General features: G+C 38.4%; 2 protein-coding genes across 3 annotated transcripts in view; one reads left to right on the top strand and one right to left on the bottom strand.

Annotated features, from left to right (window-relative positions):
- LOC111246315 (SH3 domain-containing kinase-binding protein 1-like) overlaps window positions 1–11,860 on the bottom strand; it is a 382,729-nt gene extending 370,869 nt beyond the window's left edge. The window contains exon 1 of one of the 2 annotated variants that reach the window (XM_022795693.2): window positions 11,703–11,860. In XM_022795693.2, coding sequence (XP_022651428.1) covers window positions 11,703–11,706 — 4 coding nt within the window. In that variant the 5' untranslated portion in view covers window positions 11,707–11,860. The remainder of the gene's footprint in view (window positions 1–11,702) is intronic. The other variant, XM_022795690.2, reaches the window with a different exon arrangement.
- Window positions 11,861–11,921: 61 nt separating this feature from the next.
- LOC111246382 (methylmalonyl-CoA mutase, mitochondrial-like) lies at window positions 11,922–21,273 on the top strand. Its single transcript, XM_086982674.1, is given in 7 exon segments — window positions 11,922–15,098; window positions 15,288–15,494; window positions 15,789–15,802; window positions 15,961–16,174; window positions 16,493–16,623; window positions 17,053–17,167; window positions 17,170–21,273. Coding segments are annotated over 7 exon segments (936 nt in total). The 5' UTR covers window positions 11,922–14,896; the 3' UTR covers window positions 17,223–21,273.
- The last annotated feature ends 5 nt before the right edge of the window (window positions 21,274–21,278 follow it).

Genomic DNA, 21,278 nt, shown 5'->3' with positions numbered 1-21,278 from the left:
CCCCAGGGTGCCCAGCGTCTTGTATGTAAGCCAGCAACCAACCCAGTGGACCACAACTGCGCTAAAAGCACGCAGGAACGGGGTACCGAGGAGGGTCCACAAGCTTTGTTGACTCTCGCACACTTTCCTCTACATGGCAAACACAAGTTGCGCGGTTCTTACACGACGGCCCATAGACTACGGCGTAGTATGGATGACAGCGCGGTTGTGGAGGTAACCGACCAACATTGCTAACAGCAGCCAACCAATGGGCTTAATGGCCAACTCGCCAATCGCGCCGATTGGCGACCCCTGCTTCCCTTAACTGGCCCATCGTAAACCAACTTGCGGCCACTCAGACTGCGACACTCTTTCTGACAGGAGCCTACTCCTACCGTCGTCATCGTCATCGTCATCGAAGACCCAGTTTTTACCAGTGGGCACAATACACTCAAACGGCAACCAATTTGACCGTCGTTGGAGGAAGTGATGAAGCCCGTACGAGAGAGAATAAAGCGGGAACAACAACAACCGCAATTCGAACGGAATGTATGACAAACAATTAACACGCCTTCGTGTTGTAAATTAATTCAAACACACTCTTTTCTATAGTCTAACGTGAACGGGCGCGTTAAAGCATTCGTAGCAAACCAATAACACATTTCTTATTCGGAAACTAGCAAAAAGTAATTACCTAATGTCGTTGTTGTAACTCGAGTCGTAAAATCAGACATGATCGTCCTGTCATACTACTCTGTCTAGACTCCCTGATAATAGCAAAAACGAGTACGAAGCTCTGTCGTGACTTTTCGGCTTGATATTCTAGAATCTGACCTCCCTCCCCAACCAGAAATTCTAACCTGACCTATATCAAACGAAACGAAACATCTTAATCCTTGGGAACCACGGTATTGGTTCGGCGTTCATTACGCTTAAAGCTATTACAATAAACTTTGAAGTCCTTAACGTATGATCCTGACGCAACTTCACAATTGTGTATGTCTAACGACAGATTCGCGTAAGCATATGATTTCCCCCTGCATCTGTTTTACTGACTAGCTACACCAAATATATATGTCTTGTTATATACATATGTCGATAGTTGTATGTCTGTATGAGCCTGTGCCATGATACCGTGGTTAATTGCAATCGCTGTTAGGACTGCTGGTGGATCCAATTGTGGATAACCACAAACAATCGCTGGTGAACGAAACCGAGACACTGATGGCGGCCTGCGACCGAGTTGACTGACTGGACGACAACGATGCGATGATCAGCCACCATAGCTGTTCTTCGGCTCATTATCGTTACGGCTTCCGCCGGTGGCTGTTCCTGCGAGGCCACCTAACACCGTACACGATGACTTAGCAGTAGTATATCTCGTTCCTGTCGATGCCTTTCACTTGTCCACGTCACTATGCCCTGTCAAAGTCATGCCGCAAAAGTTCTCCAGGCCGAATGGCATGGACCTCAGCGTCAGAATTTGTGGTTCGGACTTCTTTATCCAAAGCTTTGTCTCTGGACTCTATTTTTCATCCTACGATCACTTGTCTTTAGATACGTCGATTCAGGCATATACCAATTATGGAGATTGTATACACTTTAAGATTATACCCTTCTAGTATCTATTAAGAAAAGGCACTATGATTTAGCAATCAACTGGTATTCAGAAATATCATGTACTTTACATGGTACACCTTGTGCGATGATTAGGTCGCTTATAGGCTAACAAGGCGCAAACCGTAAATGTGTGTGAGTCAGTGATTCAGTTCTGCACGGTTAGTAAACGGTTAACGGAAAAAACGTTTCGAAATCGATAAGACGTGCATTTTGGCAACTAATTTCTCATTGATTTCTGTACGTACGCCCTTGTAAATTAAATGTTCTGAAGTTTACTGAACCACTGTTACGCGTTATGTGAGACTCACGTATGCATACATACGTGAATGCATGCACTTCCTTTTCAGATACAGCGAGATTCTTCTCTTTGCCGTCTCCTTGGTGGTCATTTTCTTTATACTCTATTCCTCTAACGCCCTGCATTGTACCGGTTTGGCTAAACACATGGCCACCACCTGCGTCGGCTGCTTAAAATCCCTCTTTTTTTTTTATGGGGTTTCCTCGGAGCATCGCAAGTGCGCGGGCGCGTGTGTGTGTAAGCGAATGCCCCTTAGATAACTGTTGTAATCTGTGCTCTCGATCCCCTTTTCGAGCCACCTCTTTACCATATCATTTGCATATTTTAATTCTATAATTAGGGAAAGCCTCAACACTAGGGACGCGATCCCCTAACTCCTTATATACACATCTCGTGCGCCATCAATGAAACGAGCGACAGGGCTCCAATTCTTGAGAGACGACCGTAAATATACGGTATTGAATCTGCGGATGACCGAAGCAACACACCAGAAACGCTTTTTTCGGGGCCCACGGGTGGCCGGCGTCGTCTACGTTACTGCTACTTTTCCTACCGTTTTTCTTCTTAAACAGGCATCCTACCTTCCTTCAGCGAATTTACCAAGCTATACAAAGACGCTGGACCGCCAAATGGGTGATAGCCATTTTCCATAACCATTGTCGGGCTCAGTCATCCCATTTTTAGCCTAGGTGAAGTCCAGATCGTGACCTTTTCATTCAGCCTCTGACAGTTGCATAGACGACATATACAACCATTCGATTATTAATTGCAATATAACTAGGTTTATACTGTATTTTTATATGATTGTTCCCTTCCGTGGTTATCTCTCTTCGTTATATGTCCTATTCCAAATGTATCTCTGTATAGGTGTTTCCATCTTGTGCCTGAAGCTTCGATGTACTTGTTATCTGATTCAGAACAGTCTAAGTTCTGTGGTTCTCTCGATCTGTCATATAGACCTGCCCCAAAAATAATAATAAAGCCAATGAAGCAACAATGAAAAAAGGATTTCACATAACGTGCATACTGCGGCACGCCCAAGTCCAAATTCACTGAAATGTTTTTCTCCTGTGGCACATGTTATTCTCTATTAAAGAAAGCAGCATCAACTACCTATTTACAACCAGTCCATACTTCAATTTTTACCCAGAGTAATTCCACATGGCATAGCAAAAACCATCACTTTTAATACGGGACAAACCTATACTTCTATAACACCGCTACTGAAATGCAATGTAATATTTTGCTTTGAACTTTATGTGTTGTTATGACATATAAGAGCGATTGAGTAGGGTAATCCTTTGTGGCTTTTATAACAAAAGACCGCTTGTTCTTTTTTACTAACGTGAACCGCATATGTGCAGATAGATTCTCTTTCTGAAAGCAGAAGAAGACGCTTTAAAATAAAGCATTCATTAGTTTAAGTGGGATCCACTTTCCTCTACCACTGCTTTTGCTATTCGTGCAGTCAAATGCAAAATGTACTTGGATGTAACAAGACTTCACTTGTTCTGAAGTCGCACAGTACGAATACCCTTCAACAGTCTCACCTTTGTTTTGTCAACGAAGTTTGGGCTTTCACGTCGTTTTCTTCCTTTTCTTATCTTTCCCTGTTTCATTCCTTTCCCTACCAATCCATGCCGTTTTCTGTTCATTGAAGCTTCTCACCCGATAGGGTAATGCGTATTAAACTCTGTTCCTACATTTGGTTGTTGCTTCTTCCCTTCATCCTCCGCTTGCAAGGATTTTCTTTTTGCTCTGTTATTACTATCAATCCACCACGGCCGCCATGTGGGCTCATGAACCCATTTACCGGACAAACCCAAACCGTTTATACGCACTGCGTAATCCGAAGCTTGCTGATAATTCTAGTGCCATAACCCACAATGTGGGTTGAAGCGTTCATATTAGGCCTCTCTTGTGTACTACGCCGCGGGGTTCTCCTCTTGTTTTCCTGTTTCGGTCACGACCATTCGAGGCAAGCGAAAGAGCAAACCAAACAAGGCAACGTAAACAGGGGTAGTGGTTAGCAGTAGAAGAGCGTGGCGGGAAGAGATCGAGCTGGCAATGAAGACTGGGATTAACCACGTTGAATCCGTGTTCTAATCCAGGACCACCCTAACTACCCCATATCCTACGCCTTCTCCAATAAGCTCCGGTGTACTGTCCTAGATACCAAAAATAAGAGCACCCAACGTTCGTCCTGAAACTACCACAAAAAAGCCGAACTAATGCACTCCACGCCGCGCGAGAGTCATCCGTGTTGACATGCCATGTAAGGGACGAGCCAGACAAATGCAGCCTATGTATGTACTACAGCCTTAGTCTGTAATCTGGCAAACGGTGCGCGTTGGTCTTTCCTGTAGTCTTTGTCAAAATCCTATAATAAAAAATGCACGTTCTTCTATTTGCCGCTAAAAGCGCTACGAGGTAAAAGAAAACGTCTAACACACACTATAGAGGGGCTAGAGACAAGGATATCGCCTCATTTAAGTGATGTCGTTATGCTAACAACACGGTGTAAAAAGGAAGTAGCAAGCTTTATTCGTGTGGTCTTGAAAGCGTGGACGGCAAATAATGAGGGAATATGGTAACCGCTTAAATACGATGGAATTTTCTTTAGTACGCAACACACAGTTTTTTAAGTTCGTCTACGTAGTTTTTTCCGCACTCAAATGCTACCATTTACTCTGACATATCAGATCTTCCACAGCAAGTAGGCTTTCCCACAGATCTGCTGAAATGTATAATATTTCAAGAGCTATATCTGCGCTTCGTCTTACAAATGCTGGAGATAAGTTACAGTATTAACTGTATATTTAAAAAATAGCGTAAAAATATGATGCATAAAGAATGCACTACTTTTTTCATATTTCAAAGACAAATAAGCAAATGCTTGTTTCTGCGGACAAAACTATAACATGCAGGCACATATGTAATGTTTCGTCGCGTTCGAACAACACGAGCTAAATTTAGGACAAGGTGCACACTCAATGAAGCCAAATTCGTTAATCTCTAAAATTTGAGAGAAAAAGTAAACTTAACAATTGATTCTACAAAAAATAAAATTATCACATTTTAAAACAGGCTTTAAAATCATCTTACATTGGTTTCATACTGTTTATGAAACTACACAGAATAATCTACCAGAAATCACTATGGCAAGCGCTAACGATTCAGATTAAGAACGTAAAACATTTAGGTAACTTTACCAGACATAAAAATAATGGCGGCAGTTTAAATTCCGCTTAACGACAATTGAACGATTTTTCACCACTTCGAGAATCTCCTGCTTCCCCGGATAGGACTTCAACTGAATTCTTTTTCAAAATCAAAAACTCCCATAAAATGCACTTGCATATAAGAATTACAGTTAAAATACAGCAATAAATAAAACGTTGCTTCAGGCAACTGACTCCATCCAGCACTACACGAAGTGCGTCTGCACCCGGTCTCAAACCTACATCTCGTCATATGTCCCCAAATTTAGTTAGCAAGCACGTTGCCACTAAACATCACCGAGACAAGGCCTCTTTAATCTATTAGTTATCTATCAAATTCAAAAGGCTTTGTGCAAGTAAAAATGGTAACTATTGGAGTCATGTATGTTACAAGCTGCTGCAAGGTGCTCCAATAGTACGCGAACCTGAATTCTCCAGTGAAACTTTCGTAGGTCGGATTTAATACTCCATGGTCATATATACATATATATGATTACATATATAAACTACTTTAGTGATAGTTCATACCTTAGATCCGTCAGAATATAACCGTAATAAAAAAATAGTATTAGCACTCACATGTGTCTCATATAAGTCTGAGAGATTTTCCTATAATTACAGCTAGAAACGCTTCAAGAATTCGCTTGACCGTTTTTTTTACTTTAAGATTGAAATAGAGCACTTTATAAATACAAGCAACTTATGCATTTGGTTGTTGTTTGATATTATAGTTTATTATGCTTAGCCACGTTTTTAGCATGTACCCTCTTTCGGGCATTAGTTGATATGGAAAGAAAAAAAGCAAGCAATGAAGAATGAGACTGCTACACACAAATTATATGAACGATATGATAATGCCCCTTTTTGTATACAACTGTATGTACAAAGAGGATAATTTTGAATTATAACTGTACAATGAAAGGTCTACCTAAATATCTAAATAAAAATGAGAATGTGAAGAGATATACACTAAGTTGCTTAACACGATTAGCCCAAAAAAATTGGTAAATCAACAACCAAGAACAAAGAATATGTAAGATAGACTAAATAAAGCCCGACGATTTCGTGGGAGAGTTCTCCTCAGACATCTTGTGAGTTATGTTCATAAGAATGGCTTATTAGTGTTACATCACTCAGAAATATTGGGTGCTCAGTAATACATGACTTTAAGTTTTTCTATGAAACTTCAATGAATTAAATTTACGTTATTAAGTCGATTATATAATGTTACATGCCTGCATGGCTTAAGTAAACAATGCCGAAATGCATTTCCCACAAGTAAGATTATCAGCACCAGTCACATATTGTAAATGTACATTAACAGGACAGATTGAAACAAAGAAAGGATACTCGAATCCTTTCTTTTCTTCGCAGGTACAATTCTAAAAATGAAAAATATTGGTACTATTTAGCACTTGTATGGCTTTCACTACGAGCCGTAAGGACGTATAGAAGCTTTAAAACATTTAACCCTATCCTGAAAAACATTTAAAACCCTATCCTATCCTATAACTCTGCGTTGCTTTAAGAGAATGCATAAACTCTAGCAAAACAATACAATTATGATAACATCAATGTTCGCGAAATGTTAGCGAAATTCTTTGCTAACGAAGCATATGGCTACATTTATAAAATCGTTCTATGCAATAATAATTTAAGAATAATTTTACAAAGTTTACAAATCTGTCTAAAAGTGTAATCAATTGAAAGCGTTAATAAAATAATAGTTGCATACGTTTCAAATTCTACCATGGTCTAACAACTTCATGTTACACCGTGTTTTGCTACGTATATACATATATATACACGTACATATAGACAGTAACACAGCTTCCCGACAAACACAGACAAACTTGTGTGATTTTTTTATTTTATTAACAGCTGTTTTATAAGTATCAAGTAGCCAGTTTCAGCCATGTTTCCCTTCAAACCACCACAAAGTCAGTCATTTATCCACAAACCGTCAACACTCTGCCTCCATTGGCGACCAAGCAAATTCAATCTTTGAATCCACAGGTTTTTTGTCCAGTTTACTACTCTGTTGTTACTGTCCATTAACTCCCATGTTAACGTACAGCTCTGTGCGACCTAAAATTTTCTTCAAGGATGTTTATTGTCATGAATTTGCTCCGTTAGTATGTTCTCAACTTAGAAGTCGTAGAAATGTATGAACTACGAAAATATGATCAACTACAGTTTCACTTAACTGGAAGTGCATACGTTAGTCAACGGTAGTGGACAGTTTGTTCCGTTATGAACAGGTAACACGAACTATGATAGTCTTAAGAGTCTTGAAATCATCGCTCTATCCGAAGGCTCCCTGAAGCTATTTTAGGAAAAACAAGAAGTTCTGGTTCGAACAAATTTTATTTCTTAAGCCTATTGCGTAGAAAATAAAGCATTTTACGACAAAAATATGACCAAACGTTCACTGTTCAATGCTATAATATGGTTTAAGTTTCCCGGATGTGACTGCATTTACGTCATACTGTGATATCTAATCACTTAAGTGACTTCGAAGGGTTCACACAACAAACGGTTTTATAACGAAACCTCGGCTAATTAGCTTTTCTTAATTTAACCGAACGTGCATGCAGTTAGCCGATGCAGGATTTTGATAATATCACGTTTCCACTAGTGAAAAAAATTATTTCATAACGTTTTTAAAATAACAATGCTTTTGTTTCACGTTTAAACATTTGACACTGTGTGGGGCATTCGTCCATGTTTTCTAACCGCCCCACTTGATTTACAACTTCCGGCCTTAGGCCAGAACCTGCTTTACTGAACTATAATTGCGCGAATAAATCCGTGCACTCAGATATACTTGGAGGCATATATACATGTTTGTACGTGTGCATTCATATCAATATTTATGCTTTTTAATTACTAACGCTTTTTACCACCCTAATTTTATACAATGGACACAACCAAGAATTCGGAAAGTTCTGTTCAAAATACACCATTTACTGCAAATTTATCAACGTTATTTTATGTAATATTATCATGTATGTATTGCGCTGCTTGCTTCTCATACATTTTACACTCTTCCTATACATGACGCAACAATGTTTTGCTGGGGTTAATATCATCGATACCGTTCTCGTGCATAACAACAATCACACCTGACTCTGTAAAAATGTGGTGCAGCACGTACGAGCAGCAAAGCTGTTGAGCTGTTGTATTGTTAAGCTAGTCGAGTCACAATAAACGTTAAATTCCGATCTTTAGCACAACGACATCATCATTAAAATACTTCCTTCATATGAATTAATAGTTTCCTTTTTCACAGCTGCTGTTTATAAGTGAAAGATATAAGGTTCGCACAGAGCCCTTAACAACATCCATTATCAAGGGGCCGAATGATCAAGCCTAACAAGACACAGTCGTAAATCTAGTGAACTTCTATATAAATGATCTTTATAGAAGACTTATTATCTATTATTACTGTAAAGCAAATTTTTATTTCCTATATATATTTTTTTATTCAAATAGCTTACGCTTAATATATGTCAAGCTAACTTAGTTTCATAAAGCTCGACTCGCACTTATGAACCCACGATGATGTAGTAGAATATCTAGACCTGACAACATTAAACCAGATTTATAAGCAAATCTGGCACAACACCATAGCAGATCCGTCCGGAACTTCCGGCAACACAGCAAACTTCCGCTATGGCTCTCATACTTCTTAACTATTGCTGCTTTCGTCATCGTTATCAAGCAGAGTAACTTTGTGCACCACGGCTAGGAAGAATATGGAACCAGCAGCTTGCCGTTCAGAGTGTTGTTCATTAGAGTCTACAATCTTTAGCTGCTCTTTAACGCCGCTTTGTGAATGACGTGGCTTTACATATGTCATCGAATAGCAAAAAAAGCTCCCGTTATGTTGATCAGACATCCGAAAGTAAACAACAATTCTTCTACGGCCTTGCTATGTCAAGGGATTAATTGTGGCATCATACCTAGCCCAGAGTTTTACTTCAATTATCTATGGAAGGTAGTTATCAGAAATTTTTTATAACCAAATGACGACAACATTAATAAAGCCAATAATTTGTCATTCAATTCGTTTGTCAGAAAAAAAAAAGTTCTCTTTCGTTAATATACCTATATTGGTGTAAATAAAATAGCTGGCCGAACAATGAGATAAGTAATAAGTTAGTGTTTTGTAACTAGCTACGCCGTATTACCAGTAAATGTCATCATCGTAGAAGTTTTACATCATTGTAAATATGTTGACTGCAGTACCGACTTGTAACAACAAACCGAACAAAGACTTCCGAAATCACAGTCAAAGAATTAGTAATAAGCTCAATCTTAATCGCCTGTTGTCTCCATAGAAATTTTCCAGTTCTCACTTATGCGTATTCAGCGTGAACATTATGCCATGATCTATAAAACGGCAGAATATTTGCGCCATAAAGGCTAGCAGCCGCAACTTTAAGCCTTACTCGATACACATACAACCTGTATCAAGTAAGTGAAACCTCTTGAGTGTATAGATCAATTTCTTTTTTTTTTTTAATACTAAACAAGCGAAATTGACGACATTTATGCAAACCTGCTCCTCCTAATGGCAATTTCTTCACTACCAACTCACACATAATTCTGAACTTCTAAACATAGCGCCAGAATAGAATACTAGTCAACGTTACGTGGTAAATCTATTTATTTACTAGAAACCAATTTTGCATTGCAAGTACACCGACGTCGCCATAATATTATCTCAACTCTGAAGTTGCGTACTTTTCTCCATATACACTATTAGCAAAATAGGGGAATGACGCGTTGCTTTTCATGCGTAATATTGATCTGTTAGTGGATGATAATTACAGAATTCTTCTATAATTAGATTTTTTACATTAGTAGCATGCCGATATTTGTCCAATGAAACAGATTTTTAGGAACATTACCAACGATTATGTACGCTACGAAACATAGCAGCTTCGTTATCCTATGTTCGATTATGTTGTTCTTTCATGGTAAATGACTCACAATTATATATGACCTGCGTGCCCTCACAGTAACACGAATAAACATTCGATTAAGTTTTGCGCTCAATACAACGTATGCCAGAGCAGTCGTTTTGTTCTTTCTTTGGACGAGGGAAAATTTGTAGAATAAATAGTTTTCGCATGATGTCACTGCTATACCATGTGCGTACATTATGCCTTTCTTAAGGTGTACGGATAGAACAATAGCACCATAAAGACAAACACCCACGAACTTTTGCACACAGCAGTGACGGCAGAAAACTGTGTCCCACGAAGTGGGGGACGTTTACGTGCATGGATCGGCCCACGCGAGCGAGATCCGACAAAACGGATGCGCATACCGAACGTAGAAAAATGCTTTCGACATCCTTAAATCAATCACCGCTAGAGCCTCACGTTGCAAAAAAAATATCAACAAACAAAAGCTACTCCTAGCTATTCTGTACTATGGATTTATACTTCCTTTTTTACTTCCGCACCCAATTAATCCACAATACTTAGGAAAAGGAAGTGCAAAACTGCAGTCAGATTGAAACGACACAGAGCACTAGTGTAACGGAAAAGCCGAGATCAACGTCGTAAACAGAGGGAGCAACTGACCTTGGGGCCACTGAATCAGGAGATAATCTTTTTCTGTCGATTTTCTTTTTATCATGATGACGATTCAATCTTATATAACAATATATACAAATATTACCTCATGCATACAATTTTTCCGTTTTTTGATGAATCGCCGTTGGTTCACTCACACACTAAATAGCTAATTCAGCCACCCGCTACCAGAGCAACCACCAGGACGCATCACCCGCTTTACATTGCTCAGCTTACACTGGCGTCACACTAATCACCTTTTCCTGTAATACTCTTACACATGCATTGCAGGCCTAGTGCCACTAATTATATATATGTATTTAATATTATATAGGAGCTTTTCTAAAATGTATATAGAGATATTATGGAACCAAATAGAAAGCTGAAACCTTGGGTAATTCATTCAATCTATACACATTTTGTCTGTATACTAATATAGTTCAGTGGACTTATCACAGTGGGATACGCTAATCGTTAATCGCCATTAGTAAAACCTATGCACATGCCGGCCTCAGACAAAGAACCAGTACCGACTTTGAGATCTAACAATGTACGTCACCAAAACTGTCACCCTAACAGTCCAGTTCTAAATTGAGGATCAAGGAGAAGCCTTTGCTCAGAAGTGGACGCTTCTGAGGGCGCCAGTGCTTTCTGAACACTTTATTTTAAAAACGGTAGAACACTTCGTTTGAATGCTGAGAGCACCACACTGAACAAACAGCGTATTGTCATCCACGCGAAAGCAGTCTAGGAACCCATATGAAGCAGTGACACACATAAACGCAACAGAATAGCGCGTAAAACGGAGGAAAGCGGCATTACGATTTCGAATTCCCGGGGTGCAAACGGCATACACACTGGGTACATCGGAAACCGTCGTTCGAACCGCGTCCATACGCAAGAGCTTCTCTGACGAAAACCACTATGTGCCATTAATAACGGCGCATGCATTTTGAAAGAAGTCGATTTTAGCTAGACATTTCATTGATCACTAACCCATTGCTGCGATGAGGAACGTTGGATTTAGTCCGTGAAAAAAAGTCACTTGGCCACACTCACAACACAGCCCGCATACACAACACGGCTACAAGCTAGCTCAGAACAACTAAATGCACAACGGAATACAGCAGGTGAACATGCTGGTATGAGCAGACGATATCTCAACGGCTAGTCGATGTTATCAATAGGCTGTAGAGAGAAATATTGGGAGCGGACGGAAGCTAGAATTTTACCGGTCTCCATATACATATAGCTGGCATGTTCTAGCAGCATCGACTTGACTTGAGGTCACCACGGATAATCCGTGATAGGGTTGTATATTTGTTAAGGTTTGTTCGTTAAATTTCTATGTACTCACTGTTTAGCCGTGTCGCCCTGCACAGAATCGACAGCGTATGCTCGACGATGATATTAATAATACGAATAATTGTAACGTTTTGTATAATGTTCATAGGAATTCTTCATCTAGTCGACATTGTCGAACAGCTGCGAGATCGCCTCAGAGAGAAGTTGATCTGGAAGTTTTGCGCATAAGCCATGTCTAGTTAAGCTAGTCGAGCTGTACGCCGAAGCGAACATACGAATGATTTTCGCCGACTAAATTCGTATTACAATTGATGAGTCGGATGAAATCAAAATAATGGTAGTTTCCATCTGCTTCGTCTCAGTTTTAATGCTCTATGAGGTTTTTTTCGCCTGTGACTATCTCATTTTTAGTCTACACAGGGGAAAGTACACTTGACGGGCCTTTTATGTGACTAAATCTAATATGTGGTCCTGACTGTCCCCTTAATAGTACTGGTGCTGTGCTTCTCTACGGTGTTCACTAGTAGGATTAGGTCAAGGATCGCCCTTTTGTTGTGCCGATACATTGGGCAGAGGTTTAGTGAACTTACTATATGAAATGAAAAACAAGGAGAAAGCGTTAGAAACAATGTAATTTCCAGTCATTTGGCTGTAAAACATGATGGAAAATACGATCAAAAGTGATTTGACTTGTAGGCACATAAATTTCCAATCTAGCAGGGCTATTATCTCATATGCGAATCAACTTCATCGGCGTAACCCTGAGTTTGTAGTTCTTTATCTGTTGTTAAAAGAAACGACCTCGTGCGTCGTTAAACAGATGGTAGGACTTGAATCATACAACGCAATCCAAATGATTCAAATTATGTCAGTTCGAATCATTTGGGCAACGCCATCCCGTAGATTTGAAGGACACGAGTGACCCCATATGTGACAAAGCGCATGTACCGCACACATAAGCAAGTTTTCCAGCAAAGTTAGGACAATGAGAGGGGTGCGTGTGCCATTGGTTGAATATTGATGTCAATCGCACTTTGCATTTTATCGTTGATTTATAAATAATGTACCGTTTATGTTAATTGTTAGTTGTATAGTATAGCAACACGCTTGGTATGCATGTTACCGTAGCCGAATTGACAAATAGCCTGTGTAGTCACACATAGGTCACATCAGAAGTCTGTAATAAGCTGTTTCTAGTGATTAATGTTAACCCTTTTCTTTAGGTTTAGTTAGGTACGCTAGTTACCTTAAACTTGCATCACCAAAATGAATCGGTACACAGAATCGTCACTGTGCTATGGTCTAGTGCACGAGGACATCATGTAAGGAACATGCTGAATATCAAACGTACGTTGGCTCTAAGGGCTACTAGAATGGTGAAATTTTAGCACTAAATATTGCATGTCTTTCAAATTTTCGATTTTGTATTGTCGTGCCGTTAACCTTCGAATCTCGGTAGAACATTCAATTTCAAAAATATGAGAAATATTATACAACGTTACACCACGTTTGTATCCCCGAAACATACACGAAAATGTATCCAATCTAACTGAATCAAAGTTTAATTGCCTATTATTATGATATGAATTGAAGCTGAGCCATGGTATAACTTACTAGAATTATTTTGTTGTGCATTTTTTACACCTAAGGACATTTAGATAGTATAATGCATGCGTGGGTTATGATACGAAGGCGCTAATCATAACAAGTAGCATTCTAGCATCTTAATCAAAATCATGCTATCTGTTTGTAAAACCACATGGGCCTGTGTCATTGTATAAATGGATTGTTCAGAAATAAGTAATTTTTGTTCTGCCTGGCTGATGCGGCGACTCACTAGGAAGCCTATCATTTCCATTTACCCAGAGTGTCTAAAATGTCATACATTCTGATTTCGACACATATGAGACAACTTTACTCTGCACACTTACACATACTCCTTTTTTATAATTACTGATAGCGGCACCGGTATCTTCTTTAATATCAGAGTACCCGTCAACCTGTACGAAAGTTATTGTAAACTACAAACTTTTCAACAGTAAGCGATTCATTTTTGCTTGGAACCTAGCATTGTGTAACTTGTTCATAATAATAACAGTTAATGACGTTTATTATTATTATAGACATTTTTATAATACGTTTATTCTGTCACAATAACAGCAGCGGCACAATGACTAGCTAACTCAATAATACTGTTATTGACAATGTCATAAAATGACTAGTGCACATAATAAGCTTCGAGTTAATGTTGAAACCGCGTATATTTACCGAATGAATTGAATATCTTTACATATACAACCAGTCCTACATTAGTAACAGTTTGGAAATTTTATGCAAAATGGTACTTCGGCCTTTATCCATCTGAACTACGATGGTTGAGCGCAGTTGACACGACTATCTACGACACGTCTTTGCAGACCGATCGTGGTAAGGTCCGACAATTTATTCCGTACGGCGGGCCGGTTTCTACAGGCAAGTATTATGTAAATTGCACTACGCGGCATTTTAACATTTTTGACCTGGGCAGGTGATACATTTGAATGTCCACGGGAGCCCTTGTCTCAAACTAGATTAGAAAAGAGACTATTATTGACTAACTTATTTGAATTCTAGTAGAAGGTTACTGTGATTCAAGAAGTAAACATTTTCTTGTCTAGAGTATCTTTCTAGCTTCACTTAAAAAAACAAGCCTTGAACAAGGTCGGTAACATCAACCCATTTGTTCCTAGTTTTTTTTCTTTATTCATTAAATACGTTTAGGTTTATACTTCTTTAAGATTCCATTCAAGATCGTTTATACGTATGGTAACGTTTTGCAACTATTTTGGAATGTTTCGGTTTATCAGAAGTCCTTAGGCTGGTCGGGCGTGGACCGTGTGGATAGTATGATGGTTTCTCAAACGTCCAGAAGCCTAATCAGTTTTGCAAAAACATCAAAACCCGACAACGGGTGTGCTTTAAATTTAGTAACTCAATGCGGTTATGGCTCAGATAATCCCCGAGTTAGAGGTGATGTCGAAATGGCTGGTGTAGCAGTACACGAGTACAGGACCTTAACTCAAACTGTTGCCATCATAAAACTTTTATGAAATTGTTTCTTAAATGGATAGTTGCTTTTGAAATTACGGAACGATTGTAGCAGAAAGAAAAATAGGAAGATATTCCGGCAAAGTAAAAAGTATTGTTCTAATTTCATTTACTTTTGCGTACATGGAACTATAATAATTTATTGTTGCAACAACAACTATAAGAACACAATAATATGGAGGGTATGAGGCCGCTGTTGGATGATGAAGACTTTATCAAAGATCTCCGCGACAAAGACAATTAACGGTGTCGTACTTGCTGTTCTGGCGTTCTTTATCGTGACTAAAGGAGAACAGTGCATTAAACGAAGTTTCCTAGCTATAACGATTAAAAATGGTACCCTGAAGACACGTATATCTAATCTCCTAAGCGATCAGTGCGGACTGCCGGAGACATGTTAGTGCCAACGTGCACAAGTTTGCCCCATTCTCGATCTCGGGTTACTATGTACAAGAGGCTGGCGCGAATGCTCTTCTTGAATTAGCGCTTGCTATAATTGATAGCTCTAATTATTACCGCACCAATGTCAAGCCCGAAATGAACATACATGGTTCCATATCTAGGCTCTCTTTTTTTTGGAATATGATATGTTAAATATATGTAAAAATCGTAAAGCAATCTTTATTGCTGACCACTTATTTATTTTGAATTTTCTTCAAACACGCAGTCTGTTGTCATACTTGCTTTCAGATGAGAGGCCTTATGTCTGCTTGAAATCTTGACATTATTATCATCATTATTTTGTTGGCAAATCGATAAGCTTTTACAGATGCGAGATGTTTGGCAACTTTGGGGGTATTTGATGAAGAATAGTCCGAAAATTGAAAAACTCCTAATGTTGCGCTGTGAAACGTTAGGTTGACTATCAATCGCGCAGGTTTTGTACAACAACATTACGCGTACTACCGTTGAAGCAATATCAATCGTCTTCGGTAATACGCAGTCCCTACACCCCACCTCTTGTAATGAGGTTCATACTGTATTATCAAAATTCGAAATTAGAATCGCCCGAAACAGCAGAATCATTCCCCATGAAGAGTCGGGGGTGCTTAAGGTATTGGCCTTCAGGTCGGATCGTATTTGATAAAAAGTATTACAGAATAGCTAAGAATCCACGAATTTGGACATACATTAGCGGATGTAATTATTATAACAGCAGAGACTAACATCACAGTGTTATGACTGAGTGATCTGCAGAACCTAAAAGATGTCGTTCAAGAGCTTGATCAATTCTATTAAGTGTCACTGGCGTTAATTCTAGAAAGTAGTTCCAGCCTCACACATGGTTAAAAAAAATTTGTTAGTATGTTTATTGTCGTCCTTACAATTGCTTATAAAATATCCCTATGTTCATTTTCTTCTATCAATATAACGAAAACGATCACACTAGGAAGCACCGAAAGTCGTTAAAGAGACAGAACAAATAAACGGTATAGCCAAAGCAATCGCTTTAGGGATGCCGAAACTACTAATTGAATATTCTGCTATCCATAAGCAAGCTTGAATCGATTCGAGACTCGAAATTATTTTTTGAGTCAAGAAACACGGGCCAATTAGACTTCAACGGTAACGGAACGCTTGTTCGTGAGATTGTCCGAACTGATAGGTATAGGACTTGAGGTAGCGTTCGTACTTCCTAATAGCTGGTACCGGATTAACACCCTGTCTTTGCTGTTGTTTACCAACCATGTCTGTGACCATGCTAAAAAGCAAGATCTACCGCTTTAAATCAACAACATGGTAATACCATAGCAACCGATCGACAAGATCAATAAGACTCCCAGCCACGACAAAATAAGCGAGCCACTCGCCTTCGTTACCAAGAGGTACAATGACATTACATATTAGAAAACGCATTAGCTATATGTCGTTGGAGAAACCGTGTCGAAACCTAAATAAGTATGCAGTTTTCAATTGCAACGTAAAGTGTACCGTCGCAACGTTTGTATTCTAGACTCACTTGCATAGTCATATATATTTGCAGAGTGAATATTCTGCAAATTTCGCGCTCCTAACATACAGAGCGAACCTGACGAAAACTGGCGAACATGATTTACTTGGCCTAGCGGTACGGCGGCTCGTGAGCGGGCTGTTTTGGGTGAAATCAGCCAAGTGATGAAATAGGTTACTTTTCACCAAAGATTATATAATCAGCAAAGCTTACAATGCTTGTAGTGAGTCTTTTTCTCTATAGAAAAGCATAATTTCTAAATTTACCTGTATCTGATGATTTTGATGCATTGTAATTCTTTAATGTCTTGGAAGGCTATTGGTTAAATAGCACGTAATACAGAATATTATAGAATGAGCTCTCTTTAATCTTATGAGATTTTGTGTTTTGCTTTTGCACGAGATTATTGAATTTTTCCTTCAGTTTTAACTGTGTATTCTTTTTTTTGATAAACATACACTTGGAACAGACAATCTTGTCACTTATTTCGTTTGGAGTATCGATATTAAAAATTAATTTGTCGTATTTACTCGAACCGGTTGGACGACCTCGTTCGTACTGAACTGAATAAGGTAATCAAGAACTAACGACGATTTTTCACCTAGCAAGACCGTTGCATAGCACCTTGCATCTGCAGTCACTCTCGGTGACCTTTTTTCGTTTCTCAACCAGCTTATCTGTTCCATCTTGCCAGAACTTTCGATGTTGATAAACTTATCCAGCCAGTTATAATCATCTTGTTTATTTTCAAGCGTACTGTAACAAATTTCATTTCCGATTTGAAAAGTAATCCACCTAGACAAGGTCGGGAGGTTATTGTGGGTGCTCAAGAAATCCCTTTTCTTTAGCAGTCTCCGGTCTTGCGGAACGGTTTAACAATTTTTGCCATTTAGAGTCTGGCATTATCATGGAGAAGGCTGACGTTGCTTGTCTATCAGAGAAAGGTTTGATGCAGCCTAGATCTTGTACTATCAGACCATGACGTATTTCGGTCTCTACAGAACTCAATTCACCTAAATTCAATGAAGAAATGCAAAGATCACCTATCAAAATTTTTATGCTCATCTTGTTCTGCAGTGATAGAGCTATGATGTTGCCAGAAAAATGGCAGAAGGTTAATAAGTAATATTAGTTTAATATAAAATATACTTGTGTCAGTTTTGGTTTAAAAACGGTCGATACTTTCTCAAAAATCCAATATTTTATAGTGGGTTAATTACACTTTAAAGATGTTATTGTCTTCTTTACATTTGAGTTATATCAGATTCCGATTTGATCACTCTAGTATAGTGATATTTTACTAGGAAACAATATAAACACACGAGGAATTTAGGCGAACACCTCAAGATGAGCTAGCTTCAAAGACTTTTGAATGTCATATTATCATTTCGTGGAAGTGACATTGGTCATGGTGTGTATTATGATCACAAGAAAAGGATCATTCTCTAAATATAATTTTACCTATTACTAAATATAGTTTTCTTTATCAAAGCAATAAAACAATTTTTCTTAATATTTCTAGAATTTATTTATAATTTAGTTTAAAAAAGTCGACATATCTAAACGATTTAAAAAACTCTAGCAAAACAATGGATAATTTTATTGCAGCTTCAATAGCGGCTATAGTGAAATTATCCACTGCTGTTTTAAGGACACTATACCAGAAACATACGTCGAGGAAGCCATCATGGTTGATTACCGATTTGTTATCTCTCGATTATATAATTGACTCTCAAGATGTTTCCACGATTGTTTATATGATATACTAACAAAACCACTTGCCATATATTTTCTCCGCAGAGCTGCGACCAGTTCAATTTATGGAGCAACGAAAAAACAAACCGAAACGTGTATAGATAATCTGTTTTTATACTCCGTGTGTCTGTAGTTAGCATAGCTTTAGCAATTATATAATCTTAATATTATCTAGTGCTCTGATCCTGTTTTCTAAGCTGTAAGTTTCTCCACTCCCAATGCTCCAGCAGCTCTATATAATTTTTTGCACAGACAACTTCACTTGGTATTTATGTAGCCCACTAATTTATTCGTTTTCAGATGTTGATTCAGCATCCAGTTCCTAACCGGCACTCGATATAACAATTTTACAATCTTTTTTTTCTGGAAAGGTTTTCATTCACCTCAAATAACTCATATCAGGAATCCTTTCAGGAATCGCTCCATTACCAACAAGTAAAAACAGAAATGTATGAGATAAAATTAACTAACAATAACTACACGTATGGGTTAAAAAATACCCTTCAATTATTAGCTGAGAATGCCGTAGAAAGGTTAGCAAGGTATTTTGCGTACTGGATGTATGGTATCTGGCGGCATAATATTCGAAGCAACTAATCAAATGCGATTTGAAATCGGTTTTTCTTTACTGCTCAATTCATAAAGTATACTATTCAGACTTATTAAAATGTATTATAAAACATGTTTTGCAATTATTATTATTATTGTGGACACCATTGCTGTTATTTGACGTTAAATATGTTCTGGGAAACTATCATGTGATTATAGGTCAATGTCAGTCTTCTTAAGCCGTCTAGACCCCTGGGCTTTTATGTCAGATTATAGTTTATATACTTGTAACTCTCAAGGTAGTATGAAATGCGTCAACAACCGTATGGTCAACGCCAAATGGAGTGTGCATTCTGAGGGTTTTCTTCTGGGGGATCAAAGATAACGTCTTGATGATCGAGACGCGCTTAACAACACACACGCCTGATGTGACATGATCTTGTACATTACTATATTTTAATTTATTGTACTATAAGGGTTCTTTGCTTTCCAGTGACATTTTTAGCATACACACCTTCACACTACGATGTCTGTTCAAAGTGTTGTCGTATGTTGGTTCTCTGTTATTCATTTCATGAAAAACAATATATTAAAGCCTTGTGCATAAAGACAAACAGATCCTCTATCACGGCAATGCTCGGCTTCGTTAAACACAGCAAAGCACGCGCTCCAAAGAATCGGACCTTCGTGCCGCTAGCGTATTTACCAATATTTGCCCTCGCCATTATCACTTGCTTCACAATTTAAGCAGCTTTTTAGAAGAGCAAGTCATATGTAAGTAGACGTCGTATAACCAAGCTTAAGACGTCTTTATCTAAAGATTTGCGTATCTAGCCTATTTGGATGGCTTAATTTTGAGAATTGATTGAGAACTATGTAAACAAAATTGTATTGGAGCACTCACGTGCTTTCGATAATGTTTGAGAACTCAAACTCTAGAAACCATAGAAAGCTTACCGAAAAGTCGTTCTGTACTAACTGAGTTCGTAATTTAAAACTTCTTACGTTACACTAAGACTACCATCAAGCTAAATAAGCCCCTCTCGGAAACTTCCTTCATTGTAGTTCGAAACAACACTGAACTTTGGATACAGCGTGTATTCTAGTAATCTACGTAAGCTTATATATGTACAAGGTGCTCTGCTCTAAATAGAGATTTTCCTTATACGTTGTTTTCAAGACTGTATTTAAATAATAAGATATATACCATAAAGTTTCTAACATGCCCTGGAAGTGTCTTTTCTGACATTCATGTGTGTTCGATATACTAACCGTTCACCTAAACCACTAAAATTTCGACCAAAATCACTCACTATTCATTTTCGAAATATTTCTTTTTTAATCCGTAATTGTGTTTCCAGCGATATTGATAAGTTTAAATACATGAAAGTGTTTTACGAATACGCCACATGTAAAAAATGCCTGAAAAATCAAGGTTTCGACTGACCCAAGGGTCCGAAAAATGCAAAAGCTTGAAACGGCTAAAAAATACACAGTGCGAAAGGTCTTAAAAAGGCTAGCTATTGGAGCTTATCTGGACAACCAAAGTAACAAACTGGTACGCTCTTCTCTAAATCGGCCATTGAATTCTGTGTGAAAATTGTTTTATGCCAATCTGACGGATTTTTGGGTCTTTTAAACCTAAATTCTATTGAGGATCTTCCCGTTTGCTTAATACGAATATTTTTCACATTTTCAAAAAGTGGAAGCTGACAGTAAGGTAAACCGTCGATATCGGGCGAAAAGGAAAGTTCTAGACCCCGTTGACGCTTTGCTCAGCCCGAAAAAACTGGACAATAACTGATTTCAAATTGCAAAAAGCTACGCACTGTTCTGAAGCTGTTTAGCTTATCTTAGCACTAAAACTGGCAAATGAACGCATGCCCCCTACCCCAAGCAGCCGCTAGAATGTAGTCGGATTCAGA

This window comes from Varroa destructor, unplaced genomic scaffold, assembly GCF_002443255.2.
Source record: "Varroa destructor unplaced genomic scaffold, Vdes_3.0 BEIS01000003.1, whole genome shotgun sequence".
Classification (NCBI taxonomy): Eukaryota; Metazoa; Arthropoda; class Arachnida; order Mesostigmata; family Varroidae; genus Varroa; species Varroa destructor.
The sequence above is the reverse complement of the archived record's forward strand: the minus strand, read 5'-3'. Positions and strand labels throughout refer to the sequence as shown.